General features: G+C 39.5%; 1 protein-coding gene across 5 annotated transcripts in view; it reads left to right on the forward strand.

The window, feature by feature from the left end:
• Positions 1–16,429, forward strand: part of greb1l (GREB1 like retinoic acid receptor coactivator) — a 327,170-nt gene that overhangs the window by 278,683 nt on the left and 32,058 nt on the right. For all 5 annotated transcript variants that reach the window (XM_048529559.2, XM_048529560.2, XM_048529561.2 and 2 more), the window contains 5 exons: positions 717–850; positions 2,451–2,790; positions 7,285–7,400; positions 8,425–8,669; positions 14,298–14,854. In XM_048529559.2, the coding sequence (XP_048385516.1) occupies positions 717–850; positions 2,451–2,790; positions 7,285–7,400; positions 8,425–8,669; positions 14,298–14,854 (1,392 nt within the window). The remainder of the gene's footprint in view (positions 1–716; positions 851–2,450; positions 2,791–7,284; positions 7,401–8,424; positions 8,670–14,297; positions 14,855–16,429) is intronic.

Here is a 16,429-nt window from a genome sequence, read left to right on the forward strand (position 1 = left end):
CCTTGGGGTGGTGTCCAGAAGGATGGGGTGTGTTGGAGGTGGGAGAAGGGGGTCTGTGGATGGTGGGTTAGACTCGTGGTTAAAGAAATAGGCGCGGAAACAGTGAAAAATGTGTTCGACATTTGTCAGCTTTCCAGTTCCTCTGATACTGCCTGGCCTGCTGTGTTCCTCCAGCTCCACACTTTGTTATCTCTGACTCCAGCATCTGCAGCTCTTGCTATTTCATGTTTTCATGTAGGCTTCCAATCCCAATGTACCAATAAGCAAAGCTGTATCAGACAAATGGAATACAACATATTCTTAAATCGTAACATTTCGTAGTTCTTTTTCTAGCTTATGCGTTTGTTGCTCACGAAAAATCTTTCCACATTTCTCATACCAGAAATCCCCATAAAATCGCAAAATCACAAAAATCACCCCTCTCCAGATTATTTTTAGGTGAAGTCCAAATGTTTGATTCATTAGAATTGAAAAGTTTTTTTTAAAATGTCAAAACCAACCCAGCATTATTTTATTGAGCTGCAGAGAATTTTTTTTGTGTATTGAGATTTTGCACTCTGAAGGATGAGGATTAATTTCTTCCTTTTTCAGTGGTAAAACCTGCTATTTGGATTGTATAGCTCATGGCAGACCTTTGGGAAGATCAGGCAGATTCAGTTTCCAAGTTACTCCCTGTGTCTAATTCTGTTGTATTTTTTCCCTTAATTTTTGCACAGGAGGAGATCAGCAATGAGGACATGGTATATTTTGGCTTGTCTGATTACAGTAAATCCTTACAATGGGGAATCACGAGCCCTATCTTGAGATGTGATGAGGCTTTTGAAAGAATGGTGAATACTTTAATGGAAAGGTAAATAGTTTGTAGAATAAAATGTTATCTTAATTTGTTGTGAATTAATCTTTATCCTCTAGTCGATGTATTCTTGAAACCACTGTTCATAAGAAAGTGGATACACAGCCTCATCCCAGGTTGTTACAGTCCTTCCCTTCCTGAACTTGTTACTATTTGAGCTGGCTATCAGGAGTTACTGGGTATTGTGTACGATTTTGGTTTTTCCCTTTTCCCTGAATTGGGATACCTCTACTTTGCCAGCCTCAGATTGTTCATCAGAGCAAAAATAAAGTAGTTTTGTATGCATCCTGAATTGCTACACACCATTGCACTACTAAATTTTTTAGAAAAAGAACTATTATGCTATTCAAGAACTGCAAGTTGCAAATAATCTCAGATGAAAGCTGAAGGTAAACTTGTCATGATTGCTAAAATCAGTCACCAGGGAAAGCTATTAAAAATGGATTATTCTGGCCAATGGCCTGTGTGAATTCCAAGAGGTTTACTTACCAAACACCAGTAATAACATAACCTGTACATTAGGAATTTCCAGCCTTATAACTACCTTTGTGTAAAGGTAGTTTCCATCTTACTCATTAATCATGCAGATAAAGTAGCAAAGTAATGAACATGAAATCGATATATAGGTTATGTGGTCAAAATCTGCCGTATCAGATTTTGAAATACAGTTTGTTAAAACTGGTCATTTGTGGACTAATATAAAAAAAAGCCAAGAAAGCTGCCAGATAGTCCTGATTCACTGATCAGGAAACCTCCCACCATTAGCTGGTTGACCAGCGATATAACCTGAAGTTCACCTTGCAAGTTTGCATCATGATTCTTTCAGGGAACCTTGGGATGGGCATTAAATGCTGCCTTGCTGAAGTTACTCAAATCTTAGGACTTCTTTGAATGAAGAAAGGACTATTTGTGATTAAATAGTGGCCAGGATCTTCCTTTGACATGGCTCCGTACTTTTGGCACCAACATGATTTCTGTTCTTTTTTTGGTGCAAAGTTCTGAAAATAGAGCAGCAGCAGTTCTCAGGGAATTTCTGGCAAATGCTTGTATTACCAAGTTAGAAACCATTTCTTGCTTTCCATGCAACTGCTATATTTGTCGTTCTATTTGGCTATAAGAACAGTTACTGTTACCCCTCTTTGAATACAGTATTTCCACCTATTATGTTATTGACATAAGCCAATAATTAAATATCTGCGATTTCATGTACTGTTAGATTTGGCCGTGTTTGGATTAATTACATTTCTAACTCAGTTTGGTGGAGATGTGTAGGGAGATAGTTCCAGAAAATAGACTTTTTTGAGTAATGTCAATGCAATGCTGCAAAATCACCCCACAATAATGTATTTATGTTGCAGAGCAAGGTTTTGAGCATGCACACTGGAATTTCTTCACTAAACTCCTAAATAACACACCTTCAAGGAAGCCAAGTAAAATAACTGTTGCAATGGTCAAAAAAGGTTTCAAAAATTTGTTTTAGTTCATTATGGATTCTCCTTGTAAATTGAGCCCCTGTTTGCTTGGTTTAAATTGGACTCATCTTAAGTGTCTTAATTACAGTAATTCTGGGAATTCTGATGATGGCTTTCTTTTTCAGATATCCCAGATTGCACAGCATGGTGATTCGATGCTACCTGCTAATTCAGCAGTATGCTGAAGCAATGATGGCTGTAACATCAATGAATTTGTTGAGAGAACACACTACTCCTGAGACTCTGAGTATTATGGATGATTTGATCAGCTGTCCTGGGAAAGACAAGATTGGACGTGGACACATGCTCTTGATACGAGTACCATCTGTGCAACTAGCAATGCTTGCCAAGGAACGACTCCAAGACGTTCGAGATAAGCTTGGCCTTCAGTATCGATTTGAAGTACTTCTGGGCAACCCTGCCACAGAACTCAGTGTTGCCAAGCACTTTGTTACACGAATGAAGGTAGGTTTGTTTTATTAGAAATTCTGAAGATAGAAAGAGAACAAAATTTCCAGTACTTTAGAAATTTCAGTCTTATTATCCAAACATCAAATGTGGATGCAACTTCCTTCTGAAAACTCTGCTAGAATCATGAAATTGCAGATTATACTTAATTCATCTCCTCTGCAATGAGGTAAGCACAAACACATGTAGGGCCTTGCATCATCCCTTCATCTCTATTCCCCTGTGGTACTCAAGTATGTATCTCGTGAATTCTGATATCCTCACTAGTCCGTGACATACTTTCTGTAACCTGCATTCTCCTCTTTGCTCAGGTAATCGACTGGTTCCATTTGAAAACCAGCAAGTAGAGCCATATTCATAATGTTTCTATGGTTTGTTCCAAAGTGCAATCATTCTCTATCATAAGAAATATTCCTTAATGCATGACCTAACTTGTTGTTCTCTCTTCTCTTGACATTTCTTTGCAGATGAAGATTTTAGGAAGGTTCTATGCATCAGTTGCAGGCCTGTTAGTCAGGCTTATCCATGACCAGCAGGTTCTTCCACAGTGAATGCAAATAGATTTGTAGCTGCTGCTGGGAATAATTGGATCTGTCTTTTTCCTTTTGTTTCATGCTGATTTTTTGCTCAGTCTGAAAAGTATTTGTAGCACTTCCAATATAGCTTCTCCAGGCATCATGACCAATGGCAATGTTCAATGTAGTACACAGAGGAGGACTTTGACAGGGAGCCCTTGGAACGTTTGCATGGAACTCCTTTTCCACTTATCGGTCGTCATATAACATGACCTTAAACAGGCATTTGTTGCCATCTAGGTTATGTGACCATCCCAACCCAGTTCATTTTGCAGGAAGGTGGTCTTAACACTGATAACGTTGGCTGTTTCCAAGTCATTAATATTTGCATTGCTGTCCTGTCAGTGGATCTTTTAGAGGCAGCACTGACTTAAGTACTCCAGAAGGTGTACTTAATGTCTATACATGATCCATGACTCAGTGCCTACCAAAGAATGGAGAGGACTTTGGCTTGGTCTGTCCTGTGAAGTTGTGGGTTGCTCCACGTTTGTTTAACTGGCATCTGTTAAATGTACTGTTTGCTTTTGAAAGTCTTTTGACCGCTTCCTTGGTGGTATCAAATGGAATGATGCTTCCAAAGTTGGTAAGTTGTTTGAAGGCATTCAGTTCAGTTTCCTTGATGACAATGCGAGGTGGTCAATATTCTTCTTGGAAGGCAGGTTGATGTAGGGCTTCAATTTTTTTGAACGGGTTTTTAGTCCAAAGAGTTATTATGCTGTTGGATAGTGTATTGGTATTTGTTACATGTCTGTGAAAAATTCATGGGAGATTTTTTTGTCTATTTCTGTGTGAACCTAAAGATACCTAAGATTGAAAAGGCACTGCAGAGGGAATATAATCATCCTTCTTAACATTTTCTGTCACCTTCTTGATTATAGATATTAGGAAGTCCTTTTGATGTTGTATAGGTAATTGGTGATGCATCTTCTGGAGCAGTGTGTCCAGTTCTGGTCGCCCTGTCATACAAAGATGTCATTAAACTCTGTACGGTTCAGAAGAGATTTACCAGGAAGTTGCTGGGTGCAGAAGGTTTGAGTTATAAAGAAAGGCTGGATAGGTTAGGACATTTTTTACTAGAGGAGGTTGAGAGGTGCCTTTATAGAGGTTTATAAAATAATGAGGGGTATAGGCAAGGTTAATAGTAATCCTTTCCGTAGGATTGGGGATTTCAAGACTAGGGGACATATATTTAACGTGAGAGGAGGGAGATTTAAAAAAGACATGATAGGCTCTTTTTTTAATGCAGAGAGTGGTTCATGCGTGGAATGAACTTCCTGAGGAAGTGGTGGATGTGGGCACAGTTACAACATTTAAAAGATAATTAGATTAGTACATGAATAGGAAAGGTCTGGGGGACATGGGCCTGGAGCAGGCAGGTGGGACTAGTTTAGTTTGAGATTATATTCGGCATGGACTAGTTGAACCAAAAGGTCTGTTTCCATGCTGTGTGCCTCTATGTTGAAGTACATAGTGAATAGTGCCTTGCTGTCCATGCCCCTCAGGAGTTGTTGATTCATAGACAAATTTTCATGCTGCCACCTAAATTCACTGCACATGAAAGTTTTTTTCACAAGTGCGGTACACTAACTATTGTGGATGTTCCTCAGTTTCCATTGAAGAGCACTGTATACTTGACAGTCAGCTGTCTTTTTCTCTTGGCCGACCATCTGTGCTGGATGCACCTGACAAGTTGACTGTTTAATATTCGCAGCTCTTGAATTCCCTTACCATTTTCATCAAAATACTTCCTGTTGATCTTGGTGCTGAATCCAGTGACCTCATTGGAAGCATCTCATTCTTTGGCTTTGATATGTTCCTAAAGTCCTTCTGAAATGGAATCAACAATGAGATCGGGATAATAAAAGCAAAATGCTGCACATGCTGGAAATCTCTGCTGTGGTAAGAGATGCCTGTTGGCCACAGCAAGCAAACTGGGTGTTGGGTAGTTCAGCATTTGCTGAGTCCACTAGGCCCCTCTCCAATTCAGGAGCAAGCAGTACTGTCCCTCAAAAAGGTAGCTTGGTCACTTAGTGCCATTCTGTGATGATGCTGTCTCCAGGTTCTCAGTAAACCAATCCGTACCCTGAGCTGTCTGCAGGATTGAAACTGTGGCTACCAGTGTCACACTTACTTTTGAACTGCTTTCCCACCACTACATGACTTGCTTGTGTCACAGTTGAGGTGGGCTGTATTTTTTTGTACAAAGGTGTTTTAATTGGATTACAATTTGTGCTGACTGATGCCATCCTTAAAGACTGGATCTCGTCTTGTGAAGCCCAGCGAAGTAGTGCATTTACAGTGAGGTTTCCTCATTATAGGTTTCAATTTCAAATTTCCCAGGTTGGATGGAACCCTCCTTCCTTTGGTCTCTATCTCTAGGTGGAAAATCAATAACCATAATCCATGGAATATGGTGTGGCATGTCTTTGGTTTAGAACTTGTTAGTCATTTTGTTGGCTTGGAATCCTTCCACTCTGGCTGCTAACTTAGTCAAGGAAGACAGCCGCCCAGCTGGTGTCACGTTCATTGTTTCTCTCTTCACTATATTTTAACCATCAGCTGAGTGACACTTGCAGCCAGCAGGGAGAGTTCACTGTAGGTAAGGACCAGTGATTGCAGTCCATCCAATGAGTAGGATACGCCTGACTGAAAGTGCTTCTTCTGTATGAACACCCCATAATATCCTAACTCTTAGCTGAGTTCTTGTTTTCCCAGTTTATCCATTCCTATTAAACTCAAATAACTGATTCAGAATAACCGCGCAGAATTGATTCATTTTTTAAAATCTCAGTTAATCATCCATGCACTTCTCTAAAAACATAGACGTCTCTGATACTAAAACCCTGCAAAAAGCAGCAATATTTTCTAAAACTTTCCCATTGATACTAACTCTACTGTGACCAAAAGTAGCACAAGGCTCTGATCAGAACCCAACATCGAGATGTCAAGATCGACCATACAGAGGTTAGAGAATGAAAGGTAAGTTTCTCTACTGTAGTAATAGCAATTGAGCATTCAATCAAATTCGGCGATTTATTATTTCAAAGCTTGCATCTTCACTATCTGTCTAGGAGTCTCTTCAAGAAGTTCATTATTTTTGTGAAGAGCTTCACGGTATTCTGAATTTGTATTTTTTTTATTTGAATCTCAATCCTACTGTCACAACTTGGGTTGAGCAGAATAGGGCAATTTAGCAATAGATTCCCATATTCAGTTTTCTTCTGGTCTGTGGTGGTTAGACTTGTTCATTACTGGTGTCAACTACATCTTTAGCTAAACTACATCTTCAGCTAGCTCGACTTGGAAAGCTAGATATTTAAGGAATATATGTTACTCTTGCATTTGAAATATATTTAGTACGTTATACTTGTCCATACAAAATTTTAAGTGTTATTCTGCTCATGTATGTATTTTTTATTAAAAATTTTGAACTGCTTCCTCAGAACCAACTCTTTCTCCTAGTTATGTACTTTCTGCACACTTAATCGGCTTGCAATCATTTCTGAACCAAAGTCTTTGATGCAAATTGGAAGCAGTAGTCATGTGAATTATCAGTATTGCTCCATGCTATGCTATTTAGTGCTTCACGTATTAAGCTAACAGAAGAGATGAGAATGTTTGTCTTTACTTATGAAAATAATTTTTACTTAAAGCTACTTTACATAGTTAGTATTTACAGCACAAACAGGTCATTCAGCTGTCGGGACACTAGCTGGGTTTATGTTTCACATCAACCTTCTCACATCCTTGTTCAACTAACCCATCAGCATAGCTTCCTTTTTCATTCTCATTCAGGTGTTTAGGACTTCCCCTTGAATGTATTTATGTTTTTCATTTCACCTACTTAAGTTCCATTTTCTAATCGTTCTCTGAGTTAAGAGATTTCTTCTGGATTTCCCATTGCTTTGACTTGTAGATATGGAGAGGGTGTGAACAAGAGGAATGGGTCCCTCGTACCTATCAGGATTTGGAAGGTCTCCCATGTATTGTCATCTTAACTGGTAAAGATCCACTTGGAGAATCATTTCCAAGGTAAAACATGTTTAAAATGTTTATGTAAATTTTTAAGCAGAGCTTTCAACATATCCTAAACATTAATGATTATCTAATAATTACAATGTAAGACTGTCAATGCATATTTCATTATGCAATCAGTTTGACCTCAGGTGTCGTTAAATCAGAAAGTTAGATAGTTGAGGGAATCAGAATATTCCAGCCTAATTATTTATCTTTGCAATCTGTACATATGGAAACAATTGTCAATTTAATAAACTGTATTAGGTTAAAATTTTTACATACCTTCCAATAACATTTTTGACCTCCAATTTTTCTTTTCATACCTCTTCCATCATAGAAGATATTAAGTGTTGTTTAGACCTACAGCACATTTCGTTTTAACTAGCAGTTTATTCAGACAATATTCTTGATGAACCGGCAAAAAACCTCAAATACTGCAATGTCCGAGTATTTATGCTGTAAATAAACTATAACAGTAATGTGTCTACTCCCTGCATTATATTTCAATGACTGTGTTTTTACATTTATTTTAGGAGTTATGTTGGTGTTTTTTCATAGAGTTTTTGAGGGATGTGAATGTCTTGAAGTTTCGCTTGCACAGTGTGGGGTATTACATAATAATTTATTGTCCATAATAGTTGATGAACTGGCACATTTCTAGTCCCACAGGTGTTAGTTAATAAAACGTTTGCTGTAGTTCCTTTGAAACTTACAACATTAAGGTACCTCTCATAATTGGTCAGTCTTAGCAGTGACAATCAGCAGACTGTTTTACCTTGGAGAACAGTTTAGCTAAGTTAAAATTTGTTATATCTCTCTCCCTCTCTCACTCTCTCTCACACACACACACACACACGCACACAAACAAACACACACACACACACACACACACACACACACACACACGAGCATGCAAGTCATATATTTTAAGCTTGTTTTATTTATGTGGAACCTCAAAAAATACGCACACTAACAATATAGGACATGAAATATTGTTCTTATTTGATAATTTGTGCCTTACTTCAATCTTTTTATTAAGGTCCATGAAGTATTGTGATCTTAGGCTAATTGACTCCAGCTACCTCACACGTACGACGCTCGAGCAAGAAATAGGCCTTGCTTGTGGCTACATTTCTAAGAGTTCTGTCAGAGAAACCATTGCAGTTCTGGAACAAACTGAGAAAGAACAAGAGAAAGTTCTTATCAGTGAGAATGAATCTGATGAATTACATATTGATCTAGAGAGGCCACAAAGTAACAGCAGTGCAGTCACTGGAACGTCAGGTTAGTATACTCTGAGATTAGCATGTCTACAGAATCTTGAGGTTTGGCTTGTACTATGTTGCCATACATTTCCAGGGTTCAAAGTTTGAAATTTACATGCCTGGAGATGAGATGGAAAATGACAGGGGTGGTAAAATGGTTTAAGAAGGCATTAGAATATTTCCAGAAATGTTGGAGTGTGATAATGTCATTGGATTAATAATCTGCTAATGCTCTGGGAATATGGGTTCACACTCTACCACAGTAGCTGGTGCTATTTAAGTTAAATTAATCTGGAATTGAAAGCTAGTCTCAGTAAAAGTGAACATAAAACAATTAATGACTGTCATAATGACCCATTTGGTTCACTAATGTCTTGTAGAGAAGGAAATCTGCTTCCTTAATCAGATCTAGCCTACATGTATCTCCAGACAATATGCTTGACTGTTAACTATCCTCTGAAATGGCTCAGCAATCCATTCAGTTCAAGGTGCAGTTAGGAGTGGGAAATAACTGTTTCTAGCTTCTAGTGATGCACGCATCCAATGAAAGAATATCAAATGGCAGTGGATTGGACACCTACTGACAAGAGTTAGGCCCATTAGTTATTTCAGTTAGTTGCCCAAGTCACAACTATGTTACCATGATGCTGGGATATTACCCACCTTAGCTCAGTCCCCCACCTGTCAAGTGAGATGTGAAGCCTTCAAGTGATTCCCAGTTATATACAGGCTGCTTCCTTCCTGCCTCTGGAGGGATTATCCAGTGATAATGGCGAGTCCTGTGGCTTCCCCACTGTTACTGATAGGTTAACTCTTCCTGGCACCAGGTCCATCCTGCCTGGACCAAGGACATGCTTCACCTTTTTCCTGCACCCTCTATAACCTTCATCTCTAATGGTGGTGCTGCTGCTCCTCTGATTGGGCCAGCAGCTCTGAGTGAGTGCTCATTGTCCTTAAGTAGACAGTGCTCCTGGTGGAAACCTCTTCATTTAAAAATAGCCCCACGCCAGGGTCCTACCATTTGCCCACATGAGCTTGGGACGCCCTTTCTCATAAAGCAATAGAGAACATTTTATTTTGTAAAAGTCTAGACTTATTAATTGATGTATTTCGTTAACGTTTATTATTGATGTCTTTTCTTAAGATTTACTTTTCTATGATTAATGTTTTTATCAGTTATCCTGGTTTCCGGTGAATATTTCTTTATAAAGAAGACACAAATTAGAAACATTTTGGAAAAAAATACAGGACTCAAGAAAGACTTGCTAAAGGATGGAAAGAGAGAGAGAGAGATGGAGGAAAAGGATGGAAAACTAGAAGTGGTCCAGTGATATTAATGAAAATGATAGGAAAGAGACTAAAATCAAGGTGATAATGATATACCCAAAGAGTCACAGGGCAAGCACAGAAAAAAGAAGATGCAATATACAGTGACACAAAATAATGAATGTTAATATATAAAACTTATAGTAGTGAGGACGAGAAAGCAAAGGAAGGAAAGTTCCAAGACATCATAAGAATAGGACAATGAGGGTAATAGGATCATTGAAGCTAAAGGAAAATGAGCATTTTGATTATTTAGATTTAAGTTGTTTTACTTCCAATTTGTCAAGCTAAGTAGACATTGGCTTCTCAATGAATTGATGAGTAGATCTTCCCAATATCAGAGGAAGAGAAAAAGAAAAGCAAGCGAGCTCAGTTTGTAAGAAGGCTTCTTTCTCCACTTTGTCTTGGAGTTTGACAGTCAAATAGCATGGAAATATCCCCTTCAGTCAAACCAGTCCATGCCGACCTTAGTTCCAAAATAAACTAGTCACATCTGCCTGCACGAGACCCATATCTCCTTGCAAATATTTCTTATTCAAATATCCAAATGTCTTTTTAATGTAAATGTACCTGTCTCCACTGCTTCTTCTAGAAGTTCGTTCCACACACAAATCACTCTCTGCGTAAAAAAATTGCCCCCATGTCATATTTAAGTTTTTCTCCTCTCACCTTAAAGATATACCTTCAACTCTTGAAATCCCCCCCACCCTAGGGAAAAGACGCTGGCCATTTACCTTATCTGTACCCTTTATGATTTCATAAAACTCTATATAATGTTCAAACGGCTATGCCCCAGTGAAATAAGTCCCAGCCTATAACTCAAACTCTCCATTCTCAGTAACACCCTGGTAAATCTCTTCTGAACAAGGGACACCAGAACTGACACAGTACTCCAAAAGAGGCTTCGCCAACATCCTGTACAACTTCAACATAATGTCCCAACACCCATATGTCTGAGCAATGAGAGGAAACATGCTAAATGCCTTCTTAGCCATCCTATTTATATGTGTTGCAAACTTCAAAGAATTATGTACCTGAACTCATAGGTCTCTATGTTCTACTACACTGCCCAAGATCTGACTTTAATTTTATAAGCTTGTTTTTGTTTGTTTTGCCAAAATGCAATATCTTTCATTTAACCAAATTAAACTAATTTGCTGCTGTTTAGCCCATTGATCCAATTAATCAATGTCTCTTTATAAACTTAGATAACCTTCTTCACTGTTCAGTATACCACCAAACCTGGTGTCAATAGCAAACTTACTAATCCTGTTTTCTATATTCTCATCTAAATCATTTAAATAAATGACAAGTGTTCGGGCCCATTTCTTCTGTCCTCATTTTCTGCAAAAACTTCTTACATAACTTTGTAATTAAGATTGCAGCAATCAGCTTATCTGAGATCGAGTTTCCCTCTTCTCCATTTATTCACCAGACCAAACATTCTACTAAACATATCATTTGTTCTTGACTTGAACATGCAAATCTGTCTATATTCAGTTTCTACCCTGACTTGCTTTATCACCTCTTCAAACTGATTTTTCTATGAGACAGAGACCCAAATTATTTTCCTTTGTTTGCATTATTATTAAACTGCTGATCACGCAAGTTTACTTAATCCCCAGTCTTCATACAATTGTCCTCTATTCTTTCACATCAACCCCTCCTGAAACATATCGACTGTGTATCCTCTGATCGTGAAAACTACCACCCAATCACTTTGGTTTCTTTTCTAATAACCTTGAAAATGCTGCTGTGTCCCAAAACTACTCACATTTTACCCCCAACTCACTAATTGAATATGTCTAATCAACATCCAACTCCCATCACAGCACCAAAATAACCTAAATAACACAAGTAATCTTATTTGTCTTTCTCAGCTTTAATGCAGCTATTGACATGATTAATCTGAGACAATGGGAACTGCAGATGCTGGAGAATCCAAGATAATAAAGAGTGAAGCTGGATGAACACAGCAGGCCAAGCAGCATCTCAGGAGCACAAAAGCTGACATTTCGGGCCTAGACCCTTCATCAGAGAGGGCATAATCATTGACATGATTAATCTATTGTGTTTTTCTCCAACAATTCAGATCAGTGGGATTCAGTCTCACTTAGTTTTATTCTTGTCAACCCAGTCACAATCAGAACATCACGAGCAATGGCTTATTTTCCTTCCTTCATACTGTTACCTCCAGCTCCCTCCTAGCCTCACTCCTCACTGCTGTTCCCACCTGCGCCGCCCCTACGTCATTTTGGTACTGCGATTTGGTGACATCATCTTGCAGGCTAGTGGTTTAACTTTTAAATGTGTGCTGAAGAGTTCAGCCTCTTCACTATAAGACCATAAGACATAGGAGTGGAAGTAAGGCCATTCGGCCCATCAAGTCCATTTCGCCATTTAAACCATGACTGATGGGCACTTCAACTCCACTTCCCTGCACTATCCCCGTAGCCCTTGATTCCTCATGAGATCAAGAATTTGTCTATCTCTGCCTTGAAGGCATCCAACGTCGCGGCCTCCACTGCACTCCGTGGCAATGAATTCCACAAGCTCACCACCTCAGGAAGGACATACTAGCCCTGGAGCGTGTCCAGCAGAGATTCACACTGATGATCCCTGGAATGGTAGGTTTAAGGATCCTGGGATTGTACTCATTAGAGTTTAGAAGGTTGAGGGGAGATTAGATTAGATTAGATTCCCTATAGTGTGGAAACAGGCCCTTCGGCGCAACAAGTCCACACCGCCCCACTCTCTGGCTGAAGAAATGTCGTCTCATTTCAGTTTTAAATTTACCCCCTCTAATTTTAAGGCTGTGCCCATGGGTCTCCCCGCCTAACGGAAACAACTTCCTAGTGTCCACCCCTTCTAAGCCATACATTATCTTGTAAGTTTCTATTAGATCTGGCTCAGTGGTTCGCACTGCAGCCTCACAGCGCCAGGGACCTGGGTTCAATTCCAGCCTCAACGACTGTCTGTGTGGAGTTTGCACATTCTCCCCGTGTCTGTGTGGGTTTCCTCCAGGTGCTGCAGTTTCCTCCCACAATCCAAAGATGTGCAGGCTAGGTGGATTGGCTATGTTAAATTACCCGTAGCATTCAGGGGTGCGTGGGTTATAGGGGGGATGGACCTGTGTGGGATGCTTCAAGGAGCGGTGTGGACTTGTTGCGCCGAAGGGCCTGTTTCCACACTATAGGGAATCTAATCTAATCTAATCTCCCCTCAACCTTCTAAACTCTAATGAGTACAATCCCAGGATCCTTAGCCGTTCATCGTACATTAAACCTACCATTCCAGGGATCATCAGTGTGAATCTCTGCTGGACACGCTCCAGGGCTAGTATGTCCTTCCTGAGGTGTGGGGCCCAAAATTGGACACAGTATTCTAAATGGGGCCTAACTAGAGCTTTATAAAGCCTCAGAAGCACATCACTGCTTTTATATTCCAACCCTCTTGAGATAAACTATCTGCCCCATTTTCTCCTTTTAAGTTGTCAGACCAATTCCCTAACATGTATTCCTGGTTAAGCTACAATTTTGTCCGATTAAATATGGAGAAAACCAAATTCATTATCATTGGCATCCTTGCCACTATTTTATCTTCCCCTCAGTCACTGAATACAGCTAAACTAAATTATCCACAACCTCACCATCCAATCTGCTGATCTCATAGTGACTCCATCACTAAGATTTACTTATGCCCCTCTCTGTAACATTGCCAACCTCAATCTCTACCTTGTGTGGATCTTGCACTGAATGCTCCAGCAATGCATTTGTGGCTTCCAGACTTATTCTTTTAAATTTTCCACCTACATCAAATGTGGCTCACTTATCACCTCTGCCCATCTTTGCTATCCAGTCCTCTAAAGCCTCATTCTTGTGTTCAGATTCCTTCATAATTTTGACTACCACATTTGTATATTCTCTTCCAGCCACACCTTGCTCCAACCTAAATTCTCCAGGCCTCTGATTATTGTCATTGCCCCACAAACCTCTTTACTTTCCATTTCTCCTTGAAGATCCTTCTTAAACTTTACTTCTAATGAAAGTTTTAAGATGCTGCTCCTGAAATCTTCTCCTTTTTCTTCAGCCTCATTTTTTCAATTATATAAAATTACATAGACAAAATTAAGATGGAGACTAATTGAGATAAGGTGACTGAAGAAACTCATTGGGGTAGAAAAATACAATGGCCTCTTCAGAACCATCTCCAACCATCCAAAGAAAATGACGTATTTTGATTGTATTCATATGAAATTTGAGTAGAGCAATTTCACTATATGATGTCACTTTTTAAAGTAAGTTTGGGTTGCCTTCAATAGGTTCCATAGCAGAGAATGGAGTGATCATCTCTAGCACTCTGGACTCATCACAAAAACCAATTTCATCCTTGAGCTTTCAGAATATTGTAAACAGCTCCTGTGATGAAGGTACCTCAGCACATACCTCAACCAGTGTTGGCAGCGAGGGCTGCAAACAAGAATGTGATTCAGAAGGGAAAGAAACTGCAAGCAGCACAGTCTCAAAATCATCCATATCCTCTGTGAATTCTCGCCGATCTGTCCTACTCAACAAAGACTTCAGGACTCCACACCTCATTTTTCAACGCACTGTAATTTTATCAAAACCCGTCTATCATCTTCTTGTCTCCTCCAAGAATGAACATTTATGCTCTGCCAGTTTGTTGCCCCATGCTGATATGGCTTGGACAAGCTCACTGAGATCACTCTTTCATAGAGATTTGAGCAGTGAAGAACAATCACTTTACTACAGACAATGGACAATTCCCAGGCAACATCATGCAGACTTTAGCAATAAAAGTGAAGGAGGTTCTGGAAATTTCCATCAGCGACGGTTATTGTTGGTGGGACCACCACAGGTAATTCTCAGTATTTCAACTGCTCAAGGTCATCAAGTTAAGATAAATTTGTTTAATAAAATTAAGCATAGGGTATACGGTGATATATTGTCCTTGACTAGATTCTTCAGTAACAAGGGAGTCGAATGATATTGGAGATAGGCAGGAAAGTGGAGTTGAAACCACAATCAGATCATCCATGATCTTATTGAATTGCAGAACAGATCAAGAGGCTAGAAGTCCTACTCTTCTCCTAATTTATATGTTCCATTAGTGAGGCCAACCAAAAATGCTCACTACTGATGAGACATGTTTTTACATTATTGTTTCCTACCATGATACCATTGGGTGGCATGGTGGTTCAGTGGTTAGCACTGCTGCCTCACAGTGCCAGGGACCCGGATTTGATTCCCCCTTTGGGTGACTGTGTTTGTGGAGTTTGCGCATTCTCCCCGTGTCTGTGTGGGTTTCCTTTGGGTGCTCCAGTTTCCTCCCATAGTACAAAGATGTGCAGTCTAGGTAGATTGACCATGCTAAATTGCCCATTGTGTTGAGGGACGTATAGATTAGGTGGGTTATAGGGGGATGAGTCTGAGTAGGATGCTCTGATGGTTGGAATGGACTTGTTGGGCCGAAGGGCCTGTTTCCACACTGTAGGGATTCGATGATGATTGCAGTATTTCATTTTAACCATCAACCAAATAAAATACAAAAGCATATAGCCAAAAAATGCCATCTCAAGGAACAGCTGTCTGGTCTTCTGTTTCTGTTGATACAGTTCACAGCTGGCCTCCCTATGAATGTTTGAATGAGCTTCAAGACTCTCTGATGGATTAGTTCAGCCCTGGGTATGGTGAAAGTGGAATGTTTGTTTTTATTGATTGATCTCTTTATGAGGTTGTAATAAGCTACTTTTTTTTGAACTTCCTTTCAATGTCTGCATATTTATATGGTCTTGCTTGAAAGGTGTAAAATAAGAAGAATTTACTTTTATCAAAATATAACAGCTCAATTTGATTGGCTTTTATGGCTTGTAAGAGTCTATAAAAGATTTCTGAATTGATGTTATTTTAAGAGCATTTCGAGACTTGTTTTTGTTGTATGAATCATTGGTTTTACAATGTATGAAGGATGTGGAGATACACATGCAAGGAGCATGAAGATCATGAGTGAAATGGATGTGGCACAAGAGTTTCTGGGGCATTAAGGGGATGTGATCCTAACGATCATTAAAACAATTAAGTTGCAGAGAACTGAGGTGGGACTTGGCATTTACCGACTTCCACAATTGCCTGTGGAGGTGGCAGATTTGCCTTTGCCTCTCTGGAATGAAAGTGTGATAAATGGGGGAAGGAGAAAAAGAGAAATATCTGCTGGGTTAGAAACTTTCACTGTGGTGGATCATTTGTGGTGGATCATTTTGGCCAATTAAAGCATTTCAGTTTTATTTTTCCATCAAACCTAGTGCAAAATAATGCGGCCAAAATGTCGTTTTGAGAAAAAGATATCTGGTCTTCTCTATCTCATGTGACTCAATGCAACTGAAGAGGGGCCTGTCTGTTGTAGGTGGTGATGAATGGAGGTGACTTTGGTTGC

This window comes from Stegostoma tigrinum, chromosome 5 (assembly GCF_030684315.1).
Source record: "Stegostoma tigrinum isolate sSteTig4 chromosome 5, sSteTig4.hap1, whole genome shotgun sequence".
NCBI lineage: Eukaryota > Metazoa > Chordata > Chondrichthyes > Orectolobiformes > Stegostomatidae > Stegostoma > Stegostoma tigrinum.